Consider the following 24,648-nt stretch of genomic DNA (forward strand, 5'->3'; position numbering starts at 1 on the left):
TAATGTTATAAGTGGGTGATGTGCATCCCTAGTGTAGTTCCCTCTGCTAGGCACCGGTGCACATGGGTTTTAACTATTTTGAGATTCGCAGGCCCCTGTCACTTTTCTCTGGCTCTAGCCAGCTTGGCACAGCTCTGCAGCGCACATAGCTAGTATCATTTTCCAAAAAGTGGAGCCCCAAAGCACACCTATCTAGGCCTCTGGAGCTTACCACTGACACCGAAAATACCCTGGCAACATAAGCACCCACGCTGACCGGAAGCCCCATATTGGAGGCAGTCCTAAAAATGACCAACCACTTCTTTAGGGATATGGCAGTTGAGGTAAATGGACACAGGAAGGTTTCCAACCATAAGTCACTCTTGATATTACCTCACACAGGTAATATAGACGAACACACACACACACACGTGCGCACACACACACATATGTGCAAAATGCCTATACATGTTCATAGCTTAAATATTCTCACCATTCTGAGCATCTGTTAGGCATGGGTCAGGTGTTTACAGAGCCTGGAATGACTCCCCTTCTCCTTTGGATGGCAAAGTCTGTCTCTGCTTACCCTGGCCAACAGCTGTTTGTGCAAAACCATTTCCTCTGTCAGATGACATACAGATCTGTCCTACTGCATGATGTATGTCCTCACAGCATAGGTACCTCTCCCTGGGGCTAAGCACTAATAAACTGTTTGGCTGCCAGCAGTAGCCTGCATAGCTTCCACACAGCTCCCCATAAAAACTTCAGCCAAACCTGGGGTGTTTGAGAAAAAGAGAGAGCAAACAAGCTCCTCAGTATCAGAGTTCAAAAAATAAACGTATGCAGTTTCTACCAAAGAAAGTTTCTGCCTGTGAGTAGATCTACTGTTTTTGTTTGCTCTCTTCCAAGTACATACATGTTTTGTGAATAGAAGAATAGACTAGAAAACTCTATATAGTAATTTTGGTTCCAGTTGGAAAATGGACCAAGCAAACCTCCCAAGCCTGTCTTCCTCCTCTAGTTAACTCCAGACAAGACTGATTGAAACTGTCATCAAAACACTGATGGTTTACCTGGAGCTCTTGCTACAGTAATGTTCTCACCACTGCTGTAACCTGTAGGACTGGACAAATGGCAGAAGTGCTGGGAAATGTATGGCCAAAAAACCTGTGTAGATAAAGCCTGAGTGTTTTGCTTGTTGTCATGCAATGAGTTAATGACAGGAAGAGAAGAAAGTAGGTTCCCTTCCCTAGTTGCCAGCCATGCCTTTTGCAGGTTTAATCAAACTCAACATTGCTGTTGCTACTGAAGTTTAACTCCCAGGTACATCCCACGTAGCTTCAGCAGGCGATAGATACCACCTGTGTCCTGCCATTTACCGGAAGTGCAGAGGAATAGTGTTTAGTCTCATTTACAGGGGCGCAACTCTCAGTTTGCAAAATTCCATGTTGAGTCCTTGAAGGGACCAAAAGTGCCAAAGATGATCGGTGCTGATGAGTCAAGGTGGGTGGAATATTTCCACTGAAACAAACATTAACAAAAAGCAAGGGAAAAAGATAAACAGTGTCCGGCTTTGAACAGTTTTATCAGAAGCAAGAGCTGTTTTTTTGGTCAGAATGTGTTACTTTTTATATGAGAAATCAAGATCTTAGTATCTAAAAACTGGAAAAATTAACAGTGCTACTGGAAACAATACTGTGATATAGTATACTTAATTATTATTGAGCTTTGAAAGGTAACTAAGTGACAGTCTGATCCTTTGGGGAATTTCTCAAGAAGTAATGTGTTATAAAGCAAATATTTTAATTTTATGTATTTGACATTACTTTTATGATGTTAAGAAAAATCTCGTTGTTTAAGGATCATTACTGTATATGAGTGTAATAGGGAACGCATCTTTGATTTGTCACTCTGTCTCCCCAGTTGCCAGAGGCCTCAATCGCTGCAAGAAAATTCGCCTTAAAAAGCAAAGCCCGTTCTCCTAATCTCAGGACTGTAAAAGTGCACTAGTCTTTTGGCCTGAAAAATGTTATTTTGAAATCTGCATACAGGATGGAGATGCTGCTACAGGGAATGGGGCAATTGGCAGCAGTCCTGTACTCTGGGACTCTCAAGTTTGACTGTGTTGGCCATGTACATGTTTTCTGTTATCTGGAGGAAGTTTATTTAGTTTTCTTTCAGCCAAAAATAGGAGCCACATAAGAAGCGTTAGAAAAAGTCTGCATAAGCTTGAGGTGAGGTGAAAGCAGCCAAGTGTTTCAGTGAATATTCACTGTGACTAGCAAAGTTGTATCTGATCAAAGGTTTTCCTTGCCAGCAGTGACTCACATGAATTATCTTTTCTTTGTGTATATTGTCTAGTGTTTGCTCATTAGAGTTGTGTATTGTTTTTCATTTAAAAAATATTATTACCATATTTCCCTTCAGTCTGGAATTTTTAACCTTCTTCTGGTCCCGCATTTCAAGAACAGAAAATTCTGAAATTCTTTGGGTTCTTTGCCTCTCAGATGGCATTTTGGTGGGTCTTCAACTTATCCATTGTGTATTGTTTCTATATCTGCCCTGCCCAGTTATTATGCTACTACTGTTAGCTGTTTAAAAAGCTATTCAAGACAGTTTTATTTTTCTCTGAATTGTTTATGTGTGCTTACGCTACAGAAACTTAATAGGAACATCTGTTAAATATGTAAGTGGCATGTGTGATTTGATTTATCATCATAGCTTCTCTAAAAATGTAACCCTTTAAAAAGTCTTTGCAAGACAGATTGCCAGAAAGGTCCTCTGTTAATCCATATTCCTACACTCCTCACTGAGCTTATCTGAGTACTCAAGTGACAATGGTAGGTAGCTACTGAATATTTACAAGAGGGAAATAATGAGGGAATCAGATATTTGTCTTTGAAGGACAAAATAAAAATAAAATAAATCACTATATACCATGACCAGAGCTATGAACTGCTTGAATAATTTCTCTGAAATAATATAATACTACAGTCAGTGCCCTTTTCTTAAATTTCATACTATCAGTAAACAGCAGACCAAAGTTTACATCCAGAAAGTTAAAAAACCTTTTAATTTTACTCAAAACTACAAATTAAGAGCACAAGCTTAACAGAATCCTTTATGAAAATAGTAAGAAAAAAACACTTTGCATCTATATATTTGAGAAAAATATTTTCTTAAGCGCAAACATATTTAAACAAGAATATGACAAGAAATGCATCTTGTTGAGACCTAGGTCACATTAGCAACAGCCTTTCTGTGCCTTTTGACTTTCTGGAGATGGTTCAGTTTCCCCCTGCTCCTTTAGTTGCCCAGGTAATCCCAAGAAGCCTCAAATTTAGCTCAACACTCCAATCTTTATTAAGCACTTTCATTGTGCAAGATTAACCTTCACGAGTCTCAATAGTCATCTACCTCTACAGTCCCCTCCCACCACTTAAGCTACCTCCCAGAGATATCCTAAAGCAGTAACTAGCTCGGCTTCTCCAGACATGCTCTACAGCAAAATCTAGATCCTCTCTAGCCATGATCTCAGCATTTCCCACATGTGTGAGACACAGACCATCCAAATGCATTCACAGAAGTTATGCAATAGTATGAAGTCATGGTTATGGCTTTGTGTTAGAGTACAAATCTAATGACAGATCAGAGATGAGATCAAAAGCTTAAAGGGTAATCAGCTTGCTTTATTAATAATGCTGTAAGTAACGCGAAAGTAGAAAGATCAATCTTCCCCCTTAACTTTTTTTTTTAATTATTATTTCCTTATTTTTCAGGGCTAGGGTCATGGGAATGTACCCTGCCACAGCCTTACCTGCCACTAATCATTGCTTTTGTTTAATAATTAAAAGGCAGGAGCTGTGGATTTTGCGCATGTTGCTTTGGAGGTGCATTTGGTTCTTGTCAGTTTAAAAACCTCTCACAGCACACTAAATTAAGGTTTCACTTTTTGTACCTATCAGCGTCATCCTTCAGCAGGACAGCATTTAAACCACTGCTGGTTAATCTAGACAATAGACCTCTCTTTCTCCTCCCTTTCCTCCTCTACTTCTCCATGGATTGCAGAATCTAGATTGTAGAATCTCATGGAAACTTCACTTGAATAAACATATTTAAATTAAAATGAAAAACACTTACATAATCAGGAGACTACAAAATGGAACAGCAGAATTTATATGATGGTCACAAAACAGAAAAAATTCCTCATCGTTAAGTAATATTGTACAAAGTTAAGAAAAGTGACAAAGGAGGGCTGAAGACTATCATTAGAAATCAGCCATGAAAAGTTGCTATGGAGATGGCACACGAGAGAAGGATATGTGTTTCTTAGCATAGTATGTACAAGGAGGCATATCTTCCATTTAACATCTTCCTAGTGTATCACAGGTTGGATTATAGTACCTTTCTTCCAAGCAAGAAGGAGCTGCTGTAACTCCTGATGGGAGCTTTCACTCCTGCTCCAAAAATAATTTGGAGGATGTTGCAGAAGAGTGACAAGCTCAATGAGTCAAAGTCTGCTGCCATCCTCCCAACAGCTCTCGGCTAGGAACTCACAGAACTTAGGACTTGAATTCATTCCCATATCTGAGAAGACATTTATCTGCCATTTGCTGGTGTACTGAGTGTTGAATAGCAGCAAATCCAGTCAGGTTTTGGAAAAGGAACAATTCACTCCTTCCAGTGTTTGCTGTCAGGTTATTCAAACTGTATTTACTACGTTACATCTACTGAGAGTGAGTTTTTCATTTACAACTATGACTGAGCCCCAAAACCAGACGAACATCGTGACAGTGGCATTAGGTTTAGAGTAGTAGTATGAGCTAATTGTGTATGAGATGCAGAGAGAATCAGTCCAACAACACAATAGCTATTCTTCAGACCAAATTCAGTATGCAGCAGTTTGTCAGTGCACATCTCAGAAGTTATGTCAGTATTTAGGGCAAATTCCACTGACCAAACAAGCCACTGCCTTCTAGACTAGTTTCAGTCTCCAAGTGGAAACAAACAGAAGGTGCGTGTAGAACATAATGCCATTTCTAATAGTAATCTTAAAAAAGTATTGATCATAGATATCTCTCCGTTCTGAAGGGAAATGAATGTAATGGTACAGACACGAGGAAAGCCATCTGAGAATTGCTACTATAGATCATTTAAAAACAGCAAAACCTCATGCTAAGAATTTGAGCAACACAGAGTAGAAAAGCATCTCAATTAGCAGGCAAATCTGATCCAAGTACAATCTTCTAGTTTCCTCCTGTACCTTACTGACATCAGATTTGGAATTTTGGCACAGGCTTAAGATCGTCTCTGTCAAGCATTGGATAAGAAATTTCAAAGCACTGACTGAGATATAAACTAAGGTTTAAAGCTGGCTATAATGACCATACCGAAAATCCTTTCTCTCTGTTATCTCTTGTAACAGGCTCATCTACACACTGAGCAAGAGAAGCAAAAGGCTGCTGGAACTCCACAGGGATGTACTCAGGCAGAAGAGCAAATGCTAGCAAAAAATTATCCTCTGGGATCTCTCTGAGAGACAGAAATGGAGCCCCTGAAAGCTGGCCATATGAACTGCTGTTGGGTTAGCAACTGCATCAACAGTCATGAAACGGAAAATGGCTAGTCAACAGATCTAAGCGCATTAGTCTAAGCACCTTCTCTGCTTGTGTTACCACAAGATCGTCTACCAGAGGAACCACATCTTGCATGCATACGTTTAGGTATAATCCCAGACTGACAAGAATCAGGAAGATCTGAAATATTTAGACAACACAAACATTTTCTAGAGCTATTGTGGAAGAGGTAGCTGGGTTGTCTTGTGTCTAGTCTTGGCTTCTTGATAAGATACAGGAAGGCAGCTTTGTCAGATGTTGGCACGCCTCCTTCTGTTGCTAATTTGAAGGGCCACATAACATACTCCAATCTCTTTTCTTTCAACAACTTGCTGATGTTAGAAAAAAGGGTTTTAATTAACGTAGGAATAAAAGTCAACAAGCTTTTCATGACTGATGGGTATTTGAATGCTAAAAAAAAATTGTATGCTTAAAAATGAAAATTCCAAAGATTTTAGATCTTTGTCAGAGTAAGTTGTTAGAGGTATTTGTGTTCCATACAGAAAGAGATTTATTGAAAATCTTAATTGGAATGTATGGTTCCATCTTCTACCAAATGGTATTTTGTGGCTTTTTGTTTTGAGAACTGAGCAGCCGAGTCAAACGTTTTTTAGTTAGGGGATCTATGGTTTTTTTTTTTTAATTCTGTTTCTGGGTTCTTATGAATTCAAGGAAAACTGCACTATCTAGCTGTGTCTGGCATGCTATCACCTGACTATCAATATGTCAAATGTCAGTAATAAAAATCAGTTAATAAGTAAGCCACTATCTCCTGGGCTAACTTCAGTCTCAGGGCTGATTAAGAAGTAGCTGCATGTAGAGAATGCTGCATGTCTGTTTAGGCTGGTGCAATCAACGGGTTAATTAGAATTTTAAATGCTTTGTTCTCATGTTGACAGATATGGCTCACTCTGTAAGAGCTCTGTGCCACAGGAAAGTGCGCTTTTTTTCATTGTAATTGCCCTTCTGGAAAAAATGTCTTGTGTATTGGCAGCATGAGAGTCCAAATGAGAGACTATAAACATTTTAAAATAATCAGTTTCCAATTTTCTTTTATTATTTGTAATACTTGAACTCTCTTGCTTTCTTGATGTTCATATTGTCACAAGGCTCCTGAAGCGGTACTATGTCATCTACCTCTACACTATGACTATAAAGATTGTACAAAACTGCATACAATAAAAACAAAATGAAAGCAGTAAAATAACATCGTGCGTCTTTTAGCTCAAAAGAGCAACACCAATAGCTTCCACCTTTGCATTGAAGGGTGGAGCAAACTGAGGTCAAGTGGTACTGAACTTCATTTTTAAGAAAGGTTTCACGTCTCGCATTTATTTTAAGCTTTGTTCTTTCAGAGGACTTGCATTTTGTTTTCTTTTCCGGTTATCGTTTTTTATGGGCTACTCACCACCAACGGCAATACAGCGACACTGTCTCTAAACGTTTTGCAAAGCCCATGTCATGCGCGCAACTCTAAAGCCAGCTGCAAAGCAATGACTATTGCTGCTACTTTATTTCTAATCCATGATAAAAATTGTTCTGAGACTTTATGTAGACTGGTTATCTACAGCCTTAGACATATCAGCTCGGTGAATATGTCTTGATTTGTTTCCATTATACAAGCAAAAAAAGCGAGATATTAATTAACTAGGCCGGCATCACACAAATTTAACTATTGAGGCCGGCCTCTTGCTTTTAGCCTTAATTCTCCCTAGGTCATGCCGCTCTTGGGATGGTGCCCCAAATCTAGTAACTCCACAGGGCAGGTTCGCCGTCTGTCGCCACAGGAACAGGTAAATGCAAAAAGCCGCAGGGCGGGAGTATCGGCATCCCCCTGCGCCACCGTGTTGAACCCACCTCACCACTTCTAAGTGATGGCGCAGGGGGGGGAAGGGGTACAGCGCCAACTGCGCGCAGGCAAGGCGAGGAAGCGCAGCTATCCAGCGCCACAGCACCGGCCCCCCAGTGCGCCACGACCCCCGCCACGCTCCACGGCCACCAGGCTCCCCTGCCCAAATGGCCGCCCTCCCCCCTCGCCCGCCGCCCCCGCGGAACTACAACGCCCACAATCCTCCGGGGCGCCGGGGCCCCTCCCCCCCACACGCTGCCTCATGACGTCACCCCCCCGGCCTCGCTGCCGGCCCGAGGAGAGCCCCCAACCTCTCCTCGCGCTCCCGGAGGGGGAGGGGAAGGATGCCGGGCGCATGCGCCCTGCTACTCCGCGGCCGCAGAGGGGGCGGCGCCGCGTCTGGGGGAGAGCATAGAGCGGAGGTGCCGCTGGCGGCGCAGAGCGGCCTTCGGGGGGGGGGGGAGGGGCGGAGCAGCGCGGCCCCAGGCCCGGCCCGGCTCGGCTCGGCTGTCAACGGCAGCAAACATGGCGGCGCGGCGGCCCCGCACCGCCTCAGGTCAGTGAGCTGCCTGGGGGCTCGGGCGCGTCCAGAGCGACGCGCCCCGTCCTTTCCCCGTAGAGGGCAGGGGAGGAGGCACGGCGGCGGCCTCTCGTCTCCCTTGGGGCCACCTCGTCGCCACCCCGCGGCCCGGGGCGGGGGAAGGGCGGCGGGGCGGGGGCAGCGGAGCGGCCCCGGCGGCGGCCCCGCCTCTCGCGCCATGGCGGGCCCGGGCGGCGGCGGATGTCCTGCGCCTCCCCCCCCCCCCCCCCGCCTCTCTCCCGACCCGGGGTTGAGCTGCCGAAATCGCTTCTCGGCAGCAGCGATGTCAGGGGGCTGGGGGGCGAGGGGCTTGGGTGTAGCCTCGGGTCCACGCGCCTGACAGACTCAGTGCTGAGAGAAACCGCCGCGCAGGAAGGAGGCAGGAATTCACGGGTACCTGGCCCTGGAGTCAAGGGGGCTCTGCCTGAGGGCCGGAAGGCTGTGGAACTGACCTCTCGGGTTTCCTCTGCGGGAAACTGGGAAGGGTTTCCTTAGCCTCCCTCGTCTCCACGTCTTTGACCTATAAAAGGCCTAAATATTTATGTATAATAATATGTCGGCGTAGTATGTCCAGCGTAACCCTTTTTTTTGGTGGAGGTGCGATTTTATTGGTATGATGCGTAAGCATAATAGTATGATGCAAAGAAGTGACTGTTACATATCGGTAGAAAATACTCCAGTGTTACTGTTGGCCACATGACGTATTATACTTGTGTGAGTTTTGGGTTGAATAATAATAGTTTAGGGGCAGAATTAACATGACTAAAAGTCTACAAAATAATCACAATTTTATGTTCTTCTCCATTTACAGAAGGTGAGCTATTTGTACCTGATACCTCAAAGTTGAAAAGAAGGAACAAAACCGCCTTCATATGAATGTTATGAATTCATTGCTATTTGAGGAACTTACATTTTAGTACCAAAGAACATTTAGGTGGTAATAAAATAAAAATATTCCTACCTAGGTGTGTATATTTTGCAGTCTCTAGCCTTTTACCCATACTCGTAGGAAAAGTTGAAAAATTCTTAAGCAAATGTTTATATCTCCAGACTTTATAGTATTTCAAAACTTTGGTCTGTGCGGAAGAGATGTATGTGCTTTCTCTTAAGTTAGATTTGTTTCACGTTGTTTAAGACCACAAGAGCAACTGTACTGTCTCAGATCAAAGCCCTACATTCTGTCTCTGACAGCCATCAGCTGCAGGATGAACTAAGAAAGATTACAGGGTAAGCATGTAGTGATACTTCCCTAGAAGGTTGCTAATGATTTTTCAGCTCAGGAACTCATTAGCCACAGTTGTGTTTGTGTGTCATACCTTTCGGTGGATATTTTTTTCCTTTAATTTGTCCTTTTTTTCATTTGGAGTCCACATCAGCTATTGGTATCTACAGCATCCTGCAGCAAGCAGTTCCACAGGTTAACCAGAATTTCTCTAGGGTGGGGGGGAAAAGACACTTTGTTTTGTTTTGAACTGGCTACCTACTAGTTTCATTTGATAACTCTTAAAAACTGTACTTGAAGACATAGGACATTCCTATTCACCTTTTCCATGCCACTCAGGGTTTTTGTAGCTTATGCCTTCCCTGCAGTCTTCTCTCTCTCAGCGTTAAGGTTATAATGCCTTATGGCATAAAATCTTAAAATGCTTTGTTTGGTTAACTGCTGGACCACAGGTAGCTCATATGCTGCGATATAAGCCGTTGTATTAGACAGCCGATACCAAATATGGTTCTGTTGATTTGCTTGTTTTTAACATAGGCTGTTGGTTTACTGCATAACTGAGTTTTTTTTTTTTCTTTTTTCTTTTTAAGAGCACGAAAGCGATGATGATTCTTACGAAGTGTTGGATTTAACAGAATATGCCAGGCGTCACCATTGGTGGAATCGTGTTTTTGGCCGGAATTCGGGACCAATTGTAGAAAAATATTCTGTAGCTACACAGATTGTAATGGGCGGAGTCACTGGCTGGTGAGAGAACATCAATTTTCATAGCTGTGCCAGATGTTTTACTATTCTTAAAATGTCTCTTTCCAAGGCTATTTGAAACAGATAAATGTATTTTTTCTTCTTCTCTAATAGTATTTCTTTTATCATTAATCAAGGCGATTTGTGCGAGAACAGTTTCTTAACTCGTTGCTCTGACTCATTCTGAAGTCTTTTATAGTATTGGTAAAACACACCTGTTATCAAAGGGAATTCCTACCATTCATTGTGAGAAATGTCAGAACAATAAACATTCAGGGAATAAAGAGAAAATTAATGCATATAATTTTTGTTTGTATGGAAAAAGTGTATTTCTTTACTAGTATAGATTTAAAGACCTACTTATGGTACAATGGCTAGGATGTGTTTTATAGAAATTCTATAATTTTTAAAGAAATGAAGCAAAAATATTTGGCAGAATACCCTTTTAATTCAGAGCCCCATTTTATAGAGACACCTTGTTTCTCTTATGAAACTGGAGCAATCTGGAACAGCTTAACACTTGGCCGTCCTGTTAGCTGAAGAGAGATACCACAATGCAGTTACCCTAAATTAATTTATGGTGATAGGTAGACAGTAAACATGAGAACTCGGATTGCGAAGTATGGCCACAGTCTTGTCAACTGTATCAAGTCAAAGGTAATTGGTATTTGTCTATTCCACTATTGTGAATATTTTGAGTTCAGTGTAAAACACAAAGCATAGTGGTAGTACACCATTTAAAATGGCATTATGCAAGTATTAGAAAGTGAAACAGACTAAAAGGGAAACTATCATGTACAGGCTCAGTACTGCTTTGGGGACTGCATGTTTAGCTTACAATCTGACTTTTTTACTTGTTTTTATAGCCTTAGAATTATTTTTAAAAGGTTAGATGCATATACATAAACTCATAAACTTCTAGGGAGTAATTAATGGGAATCTGCCATCCATAAAAAGTGACTTATTGAAACATCTGGAAACTGTATATTTCTATATATGTGTGTGTGTGTGTGTGTATTTGTATCATTGTTCATATACAAGAAGAAAAAAATTCACAGTGTGTGTTGGGGGGGAGGAGTCAGACACCAGAACAGGTGCCTAGAGAAATTACAGAACTGTCACACTTGGTGATACTCACTACTTGTCTGAGTAGGACCCTGAGCAACCTAATTTAGCTTAGAGGTTGGGTCTAACTTTGAAGTTAGCCCTGTTTTGGGCAGGGGACTGGACCAGGTGACCTCCTGAGGTCCCTTCCTGCCCAGATTATTCTGTGATATCGATATCTTTGCTGTCTTCTGTTTGATGTGGGAGTGTTGGGAGACTACTAATAAGAAATTAAATTGATAATTGCCTTCTTCTGTTAAAAATAGACCAGGCCTATGTCCACACACAGAGAATTTTTTCCTCCGTTTTTTTCTGTAGGAATTTAACTTCTTTTTACCTGAAATAGTTATATATGGGCTGTGTAGTTACTGTAAGTGGTGATATAAGTTGCTATAAATGGTGGTGTAAGACATTCCCATTCCACTAGAGAATAGTTACAATTACGCTGGCACTTTATGTTATTATACTGTACTTTATTAAGGTGCTTATATATTTCATAATGGCATACAGCTTTTGTGTATAGACAGATACTGAAGCCCCCGCTTACTTTAAAGGGGCCATCAGACAGCCATGAACCAGCAGCTGTTATTCATGTCACCTTCCATTAGAGGTTATTTATTAAACGTTGTTTGTATTAATGATTAAAAAAAATTTTAAATGTGGAATGAAACACTTGCTTTATTAAACCAAAAACTTAGTAGTAATAGTTATCATTGGGAATTCTGGTGTGTGGCATTGTTCAGCAGACAACTTCACTGGACTGGGTTTTTTGTTTGTTTTGTTCTCCTAAGGTGTGCGGGATTTTTGTTCCAGAAAGTCGGAAAGCTTGCAGCAACTGCAGTAGGTGGTGGCTTTCTTCTGCTTCAAGTATGTAGAATTTCACGCTTTATAAGTTGGAAAATGTTATTTATTTAAACAATAGGGAAAACTCAGCTACTGGGTAAAGCTAAAGTAGGAAGGCTTCCTATCTATTTGATCTTCTTAGTCTTATCAGTCAAAAACTTACCATTTCAGCTGGAATAGTGTGTGCAAAAGAGACACTTTAAAAAAATCAGTGGTAAATCAGAATCTACTCGTCTTGTGCAGAAACTGAGATACTGTATGTGATTTGATATTGCCAGAATAGAGGAACTGCCTATAAATCTATGATTAGAAAGATCAAGGAATTTAATCTTTTTTTGTCTGAAATAGTTTGAGAATTTTATCAGTGCCCTTAGAGAGGTAGACTACTTTGGCAGTTGCTTGGAAGACATGCTTCGGTCCCATTATGAAACCATGCTCTTTTTCCCTGTGCTGCCTTTACTAGTTATATGCATTGAGCCTCTGAACCTTTGCTGATTTCTGATAAATGCATTGCACTCCGCTGTTCAACTGGATTTCAAGTCTAAAATTCTGTAGTGGTGTCATCTCGTGTGGCCATTTACGTTTTTCATCAGATATTGTCGTTAGGGGAGGGCACATTTCCAAAAAGCTCTCAAACTAGTTTAAGTTAAGGGGCTCTGAGTGCAGGGAATTTTACACATCTTTCTGTAGGTCACCAAGTAATTTGTAATTCCTTTACTGGCATTTTCCGTATCTTAGTATCTGTGATCATTTTTTTTCTCAGATCATTTTAGAGGAAGTAGTGGTGCCTACCTAGGTTCATTCAAAAATATACCTTTCTTTTTTGAGACAGGACATTAAAGATATGTGTACATAAATATATATTTATCGTTGTCAACATGGCCCTGGATGTTTCTGAGAAACCTATCCCGCTTTTACTTATTCCCTTCATGCCAGTGGCTATTGCAGGTGACCATCGATCAGGATGGATTGTATAGTACCTCTGAGTGCTGCTGTATAATGAATCAAAATATTACAGTTGTCTGTACTCTTACTTCCTTCATGATAATCTTTTCTGCAGAAGTTTCTTAAGACCTTCAGAACCTTTGTTAAGCATATAACTGAACTGCAGCAGTTATTTGTGAGAATGTATGTTCTTGGAACTACTTGGTTTGAATTGTTTTCAGCAGGTATTAAGCCTATTTTACTCTGAATTATTCAAAGACAAGCAACAGCACCAATGTAAAGAGTCAAAGAGGAATCATTCTGATATGAAGCTTCGGAGTAGTAGTTTTCTTACTGCTACCCTTTTATGCATTGATGACCTTTTAAAATCTCTTGGAAATCACCAATTATTGGACTTGCACCTAAACATAGGGATAATATTACAAGGGTATTGAATCTGAAATGGTTTAGAATCATCCAAATGTAAATTTTGGCAAAACGTGCTATGCCAGCAGATGAACCAATTTGACTGAGTACCCTGAAATTCTTAAGCACATATATATTTCTGGATCATGAAGATTTATATCTTTATATATCCAGCCAGTGGGTCTTGAAAGCACTCAGCATGCTTTAGTATTTAAATGCTTTTCATCTAGGAGACTTGAAGATCAGAATCTGTCTTCCTGTGTAGCATGCTAATGGCCTTAAAAATTCTTCTAATGAAATTCTCATCTAAGTATGACCTAGTAAATCCCTGAAGGGCATGCAGAACAGTGACCTGCAATCCATTGGTAGTAGGCAGAATATTGCCTCCAAGACCTTACACCAGCGCCGTTGGCTACAGGAAGCTGAAAAGTTAAAACTAAGAGCTATAGACAGTGGAGAATAGAAATTGCTTAAAACACATTATTTATGCAATATCTTTGTTTGTAGAGCTGTGAAGTTTGGGGAGTTTTCCCTGACATAAAATAATTTGCCGTGTGTTTATGAGTATCTGTTTTCTTAGTTGGTCTCCTTTACAGTAAGGAAAGGAGTATTATCTAAGGAAAAATGAATTGCATATTTTGATTCAGTTGGCTGTATCTTTAATTGAGTAAGATCAGATTCTGTTGGAAGGGAATGAAGTAAATGCCTTGGTCTTTCATTTTAATTCAAAATGTTTTGCATTTTAAAGCTGAGTCATAAATTGTGCAGTGTAATTACATTTCTGTAGTCTTTAATTTTTTCATTTAAAGATCACACGTTGTGATTTTAATGTCCTTATGAATACATATTTGATGCTTCCACGGAGCGGGCAGAGGACCATTTCAGCACAACTAGAAACTTCCTTATTATCTGTAAATTTCTCTGAAGTTGCAGGTTTCATTTTTATTCCTTTTTGCAATACTGATATTGTAGTTACTTGCTAAAATAGGAAATAGGACTACAGAAGGCAAGATTCTTGGGTAAAGCCCATTCTGTAAGAAGTTTCAGACCTGACACTTAAAAAGTACATTTTTCTTCAGCATGCAATGACTTTGTTTCAAGAAGTCTAGCAGGAAATCAGAAGCAATGTATTTTGGAATGTCAATTTGTACAAGGAACAAAAAGATTTTTCAGGTTCTCATAAATGATCTAGACAATTTTCAGTCTTAATATGGACTACGTAAAAATAGTCTCAGTACAAAGAGAATAAAAATTACATTAAGGAATTTGCACTGTTTTTCTAAATCAAGATTTTTATTTTATCTTATGTGCTGAATGTTTTCAATAGCTTAATTTGATTGACTAAGTATCCTTTTTTATTGAAAGAAATGTGATTTTTCTAATATGCTGGTGAAGGCCAATACCCATCCACTATATTAAAGAAAATATAATTCATTTCCCAAAGCAGATATTAACCTAAATCCTTGTATAGCTTTCAGTTTATAGCACGCAGTCTAGTGAGATCCTAAAGAGTAGGAAGGTATGAACTCAATGTGGTTCTACTATAGTGAATTATTTTAAAACAATTGTTCTTAATCAGTGCCTGTTCTCTCTGTGTTTTTTAAACTCCTGTCTCTTTGATGGTGCTTTCCTTGCTTTTTGTTCCTCAGTCAACAGACAAAGTGCAGCTTTTTCCATTTTGTATTAGCTACTATTTAATCATAAAATTATATTTTTGTTTAGCTGTTGGTGCTTTCACTAGTATATTTTGCCTCATTCCATTTAATGTACGATAAATAGATTCAGTTCAATTCCTCATTAAATTATTTCCCAACTTAAAGAAAATCTTTGAAAACAATCCAAGAAGCAAAATAAACACTAAGATATCCTTGGCTGTATGTTGTGAAGGGGTTTGTTGAAAACTGTGATACCACGTCATGATGATGGTGTGGCATCTCAGTGAAGAGGGGAGAGAGCAATAAAGCTTTGTTGGTGGGGGTGGTTAATAAGAAAAAAGAGGGTTGTGTTCCTTTTGTGTTGACTATCCGGCTTGACAGATGTGTGCAGACTTTGAGGGAACATTCAGTGTAGTAGCCAAAACAAATGATAGTTGGAAGCTTGCCTTTTAAAGAAGTGCCCTACTTCTGGCAGGCTTTTACTTGATACGGAGGGGCCTTGGTTCTCTGCTTTTGTAAACTGGGGTAGTTTCACAGGTTACAGCGAAGCTGTGCCAAAAGATGGTGACTGAGGGTAGAGTCTCTGGAGTTTAACTCTTAAAAATAAATAAATCGGCAATTATTATCATTTCTTAGTCCCTTCTTTGTACATTGAAGTTAGAGGTTTGTGAGATTAAGTTTTGGCAGCTGCTCTAGTGAGGTGGAGGTTGCTGTTTATTTAAATTCCAGAAAATACTTAGAAATATACCTCGCTTCTGTGTGATGTTTGAGCGACGGTGAGCTCTCAAGTAGCTTCGGTGCTTGTTTGCGCTGTTCTAGAGTGGGATAAATTTTACTTTTGAGGAAACTAAAACTCTCATGTCCTTTCTTATTGTATACACTTTTGTATTCTCTTAATGATGTTTCATAATAACAGTGTACTTGCATGCCTTTCTAGTATCAATTCCAGACTGAGGTCTTCCCTTTAGATTCTGTTTTCTTTGATTACTGTGGAGAAAGATACAAATATTCTTAGTAATCCTGCATGGATGTATTTTTTTTATTACAATTTAAAAAACAATTTTTTCTTTCAAAAGTTTGTAGAGCCCTTGAGCCAAGATAGTTTGTTGATGGGATATATGATACATAATGTGACCTGTATGACAGGAATATATAAATATGGAAAGGATAATGGAATAGTATTATCTCAGTTTATCCCTGTGATTGTAGGAGCGAGGTTTAAAAATATTAATGACTTTTAAGAATTGTTGTTTATGTAAAATTACTGTTGTAAGCAACCTTACCTGTAAGGTTGTGGGTTTCTTATGTTTTATTGGAGTGTAAAAATTGCAGGTTTTGTCTCACTGACATTTGACTTTGGGACTGTTTCTGGCTTATATACAAAGTTGTGTATTTAGTAGGACTGCAGCCATGGTTGATGTGTCGTTGGTTCTGACTATCACTTCAGTGAAGTACAGTTTTCTTTTCTCCTTTATATATTTCATATTTAAAACATTATCCTTTATTGCTTATTTCATACAAAAAACTCAAAAGCAGAACTTAAGATTTTGGCTACTAAGTTCATGGAGAAGTGTAGCCTAACTTTTGTTTCGTAAGCTGCAGTTTTGGTACAACTATAAGTTGTAACTGTTGTTAGACTAGTCATAGTGAAATGTTTCTTTGCAAGTTCATTTGGTTATATTTTTATTATTACAATTTCCAGGCAGGCAAATATATTAGCATTTTTTACATTGTGTTGAACTTGGCATAAATGTCCATATATAGACTTCAGTCTTGTGAGGTAGAAGACACCAGTTCAACACTCAGGCCTTTTTGAAACCTGTGTGTTAGTCTTGTTAAACAATTCATAAAATAAATATTACTCCAACCTGTAACATTTTTCTCCTCGTATGTCATTCAGTGACTGGGTATGTAACCAGTACAGCCTTAAAACTTGCTTCATGTTTTCATGCTGCACAGAAACTCCTTAATTAGCTATCTCCACCTACCATCAGGGCCTGCATAGACTAATGGGTTTGCATTAGACAGGAAAGGTCAATGAATTTGTTGCATCCTGAGTTAGGAAGTAAAGGAGCTTATAATATTTAGTAAGTTTATTTGGCATTTATCCAATGCATTGGTTTTTTTTTCCATCAAATTTTGCTTTTAAATCTTGTGCGAAGATAGAAACTGACATATACCTTCTCATACATCTGGTCTTTCAGGAGCTCTGTTTCAAATTCAGACAAAATTTATCTGAACTTGTTTCATTTTAGTTTCTTTCAGCATCATGGAGTTCTAATTTAAGATGAAATAGGTTGCTTAATTATTGTGACTGATACCAAACAAGTTAGCTAGTCTAATTTTATTTTTTTAATAAAAGAACTATGTGAAAATTCACATTCAGTGCCTGTAAGTGATGTGAAACATTTCCTTTTATGCCAAACCTATAAACCCGTGTACTTAAAGATCTGTTCCACAAAACTTGATTAGCTGTGAATTTTATTTACAAGCTGTACCATATACATAGAATGTTCTTACATAAGTTACATGAATTTGACAAACCTCAAGAATAATCTGAGAAAGCTCACTCTTTATAAACTGTTTTTTGTATAAAAATTACTTACATCTAAAGTTAATGACCTGTATGTATTCGTGTTAGCAATTAAAATTACCAGTTATCCTTATAGTCCTTATGTTCCTCTGTTAAATTTCTGCAGTCTTTTCCATCTAATGAGTTGTTTGTTTTCACCCATTCTCTGAAGTTACAGTGAATTGCCTCGATATTGTCTTTTTTTTCTTTGGTAAGCCAGGATCTTACAAACACTTAAGCGTGTGTTTCTTTTGTGAGTTGTCTGAAGGAAATTAGTGAGACTCGCCACATGGGTCGAGTGACAGAATATCTTACTTGTTTTACTAAGATTTGATTCTGGAAACAAATAAGACAAAGTGTTGGGATGATGGATTAAACATGCTAAAAATCTCAGGGATTTTGTTGAAGTACTTGCACGTTTGAGTTGAAATGGGCATGAACAATCTCCAAAACATTCCCATTTTGCTAATGTTACAGGAGTTGTGCTCTAAGTAGGTCGTGTTATTTTTCTACCTACCAGCTTTGTTTTGTAGAAAATATGAGAATTCTGAGGTATCAAATACTTCACTTTGTTAGACCGTTTAAATGATAAAAGACCAAATAATAGTTTTTGGTATTTCTGTGGAAGGCTCTGATGAGCCTGGAATGTCTTGTCACAACTTAGAATTCCATGATTCTGAAAGAAGATAAAATGAAACAATTTTTTTCATAATTGTCCTATTAATGTGCTTTTCTCTTTCCACTATATGTAAGTAACAGTAAATATTTAAGGAATAATTATTTTTATTTAAAGCGTCTTTAAAATACGAAGTAGAGAAGTGATGGAATTAGTAAGTCTACAAACTTAGCCATTTCTTGTTCCAATTATAATTGCTGTTACTGTGAAAGACTTTAGTGCTTGAAGCGTGGTGCCCATTGTACTTGTAATTGGAGCACTGTTTTTTACATTTTAAGAAATTTGGTAGGCACTAAGAGACTGTATTTTGACTCTTAAAATGTTAGCTACAATTGTGTTAAGCACTTTTTATTTTTCTAGATTGCTAGTCACAGTGGATATGTACAAGTTGATTGGAAGCGAGTCGAAAAAGATGTAAACAAAGCAAAAAAACAGCTGAAAAAGCGTGCAAACAAGGCAGCCCCTGAAATCAATACTCTAATTGAAGAGGTAAGTCTAAGCTGATAAACTGTTTTCTACCAACTAAGGTTTCTCACCGTCCACCGCAGGTGATGATTAGCTGCAACATGCAGTGCAAAACTTAGGAACCCTAATTCTGATTATGATGGGAGAGCGTCAGAAAGAGTCTGCTTACCATATATTTTATTAAAAGCTACATTTTTCTGAAGAACAATCCACTGCCTATTTGTTGTGGTATAGTTCCCAAATTAACTTCCGAGATATTTTTTTCTTATTCTGCCTCTGGTTGATGATGTTCCTGCCCTTCCTGCTCTTCCTTTCAGAAAAAGGATATGAGGTTGGGTGCATTTACTGTGATACTATGTGGCTTTCAGGCTGCATGGAAATTTCCATAATAATGATTTTGTACTCCCTTTTGTTCATTTAACTTTGTATTTTGTTCACTTCTACCAGATCACATGCAAATTTCAAACTTACTGCACTTTTACAACTGGTCTATGCAGTATACAGCTTAGAGAGTGCAGTTGGCTTTGCCAGTTAGTTGTTATAGACTCTTAACTAGTGAGAAAGCTAGTAAGCTCATGGCGTGGTAAAAGGTTAAGAGTATTGTGATTAAAACATGGTTGCTACAAAGATTAAAAAACCAGATCATCTCAGTCTGCTGATCGCGAAACTACTTGACTAGAGAAGACTGACATCTCTTTTTGAAAGAAGCTATAATCCCTTTGTAACTAAATTGTATATTTACAATTTTTTTTACTGCTTTTGTATACAGTTAGAATGTCTGTGTTCAGAAGCTATCAGTTACCTACTAGGTTGAAAAGGGCATGTCTGTGGTACTGATCCAAGTGTCACTGAGGCTCTTTCATTCTATCATTTGAGGGCATTCTTTTTGTCCTTAAATAAAATGTAAGGAGAGCCAAATATTTGGCCTGTTTTTATATACTTAGCTTGCCTGTATGACATGAAAAGTTTCTTTCTCTGTTACTGTGAAGCCTCAGTTGAAATGTGCTGCAGACTAAATTAATGTTCTGAAATTAAGTCTCTAACCTGTTTGGAGTTAGTTAGATTGCTGAAGTACAGACTTGGGAGAGGTGGTTTTCTAACTTTTTTGGTACCCCAGATAGTTTAGCTTGTTCTTTTCTGTTTCCCTGAAGAAATGGGTGGGAGAGGATGGAATTTTTTTTTTTCCAAGTTATCTTTTTTTTTTTTTTCCCTCTAATTTTGTAGTGCTACAAAATGTCTGTCACGTTATGGTAGGGATGCACATGCTTGATATAACAGATGTTATATCCTGTGTTATTACTTTATGAAATACTGTATACCAAAGTTGTCATATAGAAGCATTTTTTGTTGGACTAGTTGTTTGGAAGCTGGCTTATAGAGAACTGAAGTGTATTTTTTTTCAGTGCCTTCCTCTTCCAAAAACTAGTACTTTTTGCAGTTTTTTTCCTATGGTTAAAATTGAAATGCTGATAGTGATTTCATTTTCAGTTTGAGCTATTTTGCCAAGGGAGTATGTAGCACTTCTTTAATCAAAAAGAATTGTATTGGCACGGAGTTGCTATGACAATTTCTATGTTAACTCTATTGTTAAAGATGGCTGAGAGTCAGTTTGCTGTCCACTAGCTCTAGCAGTTGCCTCAGACTTCTAACTTTACATGTTTTTAAACACATTGCTTTTTCCCTCCATGGTTTTGGTATTCTTATTTCCAGGGAGTTGTGACAAAAGTATTGAGTGTTACAGTCAGATGCAGTGGACTCATTTTTTTTACAAATTATTTTTCTTCTCAGTCCACAGAATTTATCAAACAGAACATCGTCGTGTCCAGTGGATTTGTTGGAGGCTTTTTGTTAGGCCTTGCATCTTAAGGACCTGAATCGTCTCCTCCTGATGGCTTTGATGTCAGCAAAGAACAGTTGGAGTGACACACTGCCTTAAAGCAGTGTGGCTCACTGGGCCCTGCAGTACAAGACAAATGGACTAGCTAGACAGTTTGGAAGCTTTTACATTTTACGCTTTTGCCTTTTGAAGCTTGGCGAAACTAGGATTTGCTGAAGAAACTGTGCCGTGTGCTCATTATAGCATTTCTGGGCAAAACTGTTTCATCTTCATCATGACTCTTTTTATCTATGACCATTCAAGATCTAGCATTTTTCAAATGTCATTCTTGGAATATAGATAAGTAACCATATTATAAGAAGGAAAGCTCCATTTCTATGTTTCTTCAATTAAATGTTTATTTTAAAAGTATTTTCATGCTGTAGTATATAATATCAATGACTGCATAATGTATATGATATTGTAGTTTCAGCCTCGTGGCTGACCACGTTCCTTAGAAGTCACTGCAATAACCTATAAATCTGTAATACCTTTTTACAGAGTATTAAATAATGAAGAATCATGAGCTCATTAAAGGCGAAAATCCACTTTAACTCTGGCCTTTGTATACGTTTGAGAATAAGAGTCTAATTTTTATAACATTCAGGCATGGGGTAGAGGTATTTGCCAAGATATTTGTGATATTTGAATGCTAAGTAGATGTATGTATGCTATTTTTCCCAAGTTTGTAGTCAGGCTTAAACTCATTGGTACAGCTGTAGTAAACCGATATCTATTGCAAATGCAGATTCCACAATGATTTGATGCTTAATTATTTTACACTTGGTAATTCGTGGAGGACGTTTCAGACTTCAGCAGATGGTAAAATGAAGTGCTGAGGTTTGAGTACGTTGCAAGCGCTAGTACTTTGTAGCGCTTCATAGCACGTCAGTACAACGTACCTTACATGAACTGAAGGCTGCTCTTGCAATCCATTTTAGCTAGAAATTATATTCACCTTAGTGTTCTACTTCTGCCAAAAGTAGGTACAGTTCTTTTACGATTGTCACTTAATTTGGCTTACATTGTCCACGGTGTCAGCTCTGAGACGCTAGGATATAGATTGGCTTCAGCTAGCTTATTGGAAGAATGTCTATTTCCTCTGAAACCTGGGAAAGAAAACGGAACTTAATCTGGTCTGTTTGCTGCCTGTCTTTTGACAGATCAAAGCAGGAAGCAGATTCTAAAGGAGATGGGAGCCATAACTCTGGATAGGCTAGAAAATTTGAAGTAGACTTTTCAGGTCATTTTAGTCATTTGTTACTAGATTATCCAAAAGATGCTGGGAATCCAAAAAATGTTCCATGCATACCTCTCCCTTTCAAACTTGTGAACCTTTTAGAAACAGAGTCCTCCTACCCAAGAAAATGTGATGTTTGCTGTCTCCTGATTTCTCTGTTTCTTACTGTACAAGTAAGCTAATGTGGGACCGAGTCTGTCTCGTGCAGGTTGTCTTCAGTGCTTGTTCCCTTGTACATTTGGTACTAATGAATCACTATTGCTATTTGGACATGAACATTTGTTGTACAGGACATCTGATGAATGTCCATCAGATGGACTCTACAGGAGAGGCATTTGGCAGAGTGGCCTAGTATATATTTAGATCAGTGCATACGTGGACTTCAGGCCTGGATTGTACGTTAACTTCATATGCATGCTTCCGGCCAAGTCGAATAAGTCATGAAGCACGTCATACATACCTGCAAGGTTTAAGGGTTTAGTTAAGACAAACCTGCTTAAGATTTTTGATATCTGAACTTTAAAAATAACAAGGAGCATGAATGTCCGCAAATAACATGTTATCATCCTAAACATGTTTTTTGAAAAGTAAATATCTAAAGCTATGTAAACACAATTGTAGTGTACTGGAAGTGGGAAGTCTATGGAGGAATGTGCATGCTGGCTCATCTGGGATTGAAGAAAAGAAATATGAAAATGTTATTGTAGTATTCAGGGCGAAGGATATTGAGAAGCTAACCGCCGCCATGCTGTTTGCTGCTGATGAAGATGAAACTAATGGATTTTGATCAAAAGTGTTACTGAAGACAACTCAGAGTTTAAAGCAGTAAGTCACCTGACCTGGCTGGAAGGAACTCAGGCATTCAGGGGGGTTGTAAGAATGAAATGAACACCATACTACCGTGAACCTGCATACATTTTAAAAAGGGCCCTCTCTGTGAAAGGAATTCAAGGAAGCATATTGTCATGTGTTTTCTAAAAGCTGTTGAAATTACCTAGGAATAAGCTTCATAGTTAGAATTAAAACAAAACAAAACAAACCTGATTTATAATAGTCTGCAAGCCCCATTTCTGTGGAAGAAAGTTCCTCTGCAATTCCGTTACCATTATCTAAGATTTGCAATAAGATGGTGAAAAATGAACTGATTAAGCTAAATATATATGTTAAAGCCATTAGGATAAGAAGAATAATGTTATGGTAGATCTAAAAATAGCCAAGAGGCAAAAAGTAAAGGTAAGGAGAAACGGTATAATTGAAAAGGTGAGCATTGGTGGTTTGTATTAGGATTGGCTTTATGTAACGCATTAAAGATTTGAGAAAATGATTACTGACAGCAAAATTTAAGTTCTTTGACACTGTTCTTCAGGTTCATTAAGTATAGGGAACACTATCAGGAACTACAAATAGACAGGATGAGTAGATGTTGGAGTGGCAAATACTGATAAATATAAAATACTGAGACAAATAAATGAAGCTTTTCTTGCAAATACCTGAGATTTTATTATCTGCCAGCTGAGAATAGGGACTTGGTATTGCTATATGCAACTGAATGCTCTATAAATTTATGATCAAAAGAACGCAAATGATGATGGAATTTTCAAGAACAGAATGGAGCATAACAGAAATGTTTCTAGTGGCATGTTCTTCTCTGGAATGATTTCAAGGTTAGTAGTATCCTCTCTGAAAAAAAGTAATGAGGGCTGAGAAGATTCAGAAAAGGATGACAACAAAGCCTGTTGAAAAATTCCTCCGAAGATCCCTTCGGGAAAAATGAGGACATCCATTCTAGAAAGCAGACAATTAAGAAGGTAAGTGTTAGAAATAGGTAAACTGTTGAAAGGCTGAACCAGCATTTCAATGCTTTTTATTGTATAAGTGCAGAAATTCGGATTTAGAAAACTAAAAGGTAAAACACATGAGCCAAGCACAGACTTTAACATTTTCACAAATTGTATAATTGAACTGTGGAACTCATTTCCACTACGTGTTATTGAAATGATGGAGTAGACTGTAAGATGGGGAGAAATTCCAGGAGTGCTCAGGGGTACTCAAAGATGCAAGAAACACAACTTCATGTATTTCAGGCCATATCTAATACTGCCTGGTGAGGTTCATGATAAAATCATTATAGTGGTCAAATTATCCTTTATTTGCCTTGCACAAGCTTGCTTTTTTTTTTTTTTTAATCTCCCCCCTCCGGCAGTTGTTATCAATCATTTCTAAAATGTATGTGTTTGTCATGAGACTCGAGTTCCACACATTTAGCAGGTCTTATAAGGGGAGGTACATACAAAATAAGTTGCAGGAGAAGGCAATATTGTAATTTAAAATTGGTGCCTGTATGTATTTCATAACATATTTAACATATATAGTAGTTTGAAAAAGCATCTAGGTCAACACCTCCTGCTAACCTTTCTGTACATCGAAAATCATTAGCGGGAAATCTGAAAGAACAGTTTTAAAATCAAACTTTTGCAGTCTTATTTTTGCAGTGTGCAGCTGCCCATGCATGGTCTGTATGTGAAAAAGATACTATTTCCCACCAAATTCAGCACAGTTGGAGCTAGGCAACATTTTGGAAAGCAGCATTAATCATCAAAATCATCAGCTTTCTGTCACCCTGAGATCATTTGCAATTGGGGTGGGGGAAGGAAGGATTAGAATCATAAATCTGCCAGAGTAGGATGTTTCTTTCCTCCTGCCTTTTGTACTATAGTTCAAGTGTTAGAACAGGTATGATCAACTTCTCTGTACTTGAGAGCTGTTTTTCCCTTGTCTGATGGGGAAGCATGTCCAGTACAATGTGGTAATGTTACACTACTCAATAATGAGAAGGCTGGAACATGCGGAAAAGTTGGCAGATGGCATTTTGGGGCAG

At 38.6% G+C, this 24,648-nt stretch overlaps 1 protein-coding gene and 1 long non-coding RNA gene across 2 annotated transcripts in view; both read left to right on the plus strand.

Moving 5' to 3' along the window:
• The window catches only part of LOC138061826 (uncharacterized), a 36,282-nt gene extending 29,653 nt beyond the window's left edge, over positions 1-6,629 (plus strand). Inside the window, exon 2 of the long non-coding RNA XR_011135777.1 lies at positions 5,405-6,629. This is a non-coding gene — a long non-coding RNA (uncharacterized lncRNA). The remainder of the gene's footprint in view (positions 1-5,404) is intronic.
• A 1,169-nt stretch (positions 6,630-7,798) lies between these two features.
• On the plus strand, positions 7,799-23,094 carry FUNDC1 (FUN14 domain containing 1). The gene is made up of 5 exons (XM_068915973.1): positions 7,799-7,999; positions 9,836-9,992; positions 11,885-11,960; positions 18,550-18,678; positions 20,443-23,094. The coding sequence occupies exons 1-5, from the start codon at positions 7,969-7,971 to the stop codon at positions 20,518-20,520; spliced, it is 471 nt and encodes a 156-aa protein (XP_068772074.1). The 5' UTR covers positions 7,799-7,968; the 3' UTR covers positions 20,521-23,094.
• The last annotated feature ends 1,554 nt before the right edge of the window (positions 23,095-24,648 follow it).

This window comes from Struthio camelus, chromosome 1 (assembly GCF_040807025.1).
Source record: "Struthio camelus isolate bStrCam1 chromosome 1, bStrCam1.hap1, whole genome shotgun sequence".
In the NCBI taxonomy this organism is placed as follows: Eukaryota; Metazoa; Chordata; class Aves; order Struthioniformes; family Struthionidae; genus Struthio; species Struthio camelus.

Bases quoted from the DNA above. Each gene is read 5' to 3' on its own strand.
- FUNDC1 (XM_068915973.1), top strand. From the start codon at position 7,969: ATGGCGGCGCGGCGGCCCCGCACCGCCTCAG. The intron at 8,000-9,835 runs GTCAGTGAGCTG...TTTCTTTTTAAG, and splicing joins GCGGCCCCGCACCGCCTCAG to AGCACGAAAGCGATGATGAT. The intron at 11,961-18,549 runs GTATGTAGAATT...TTATTTTTCTAG, and splicing joins GTGGCTTTCTTCTGCTTCAA to ATTGCTAGTCACAGTGGATA.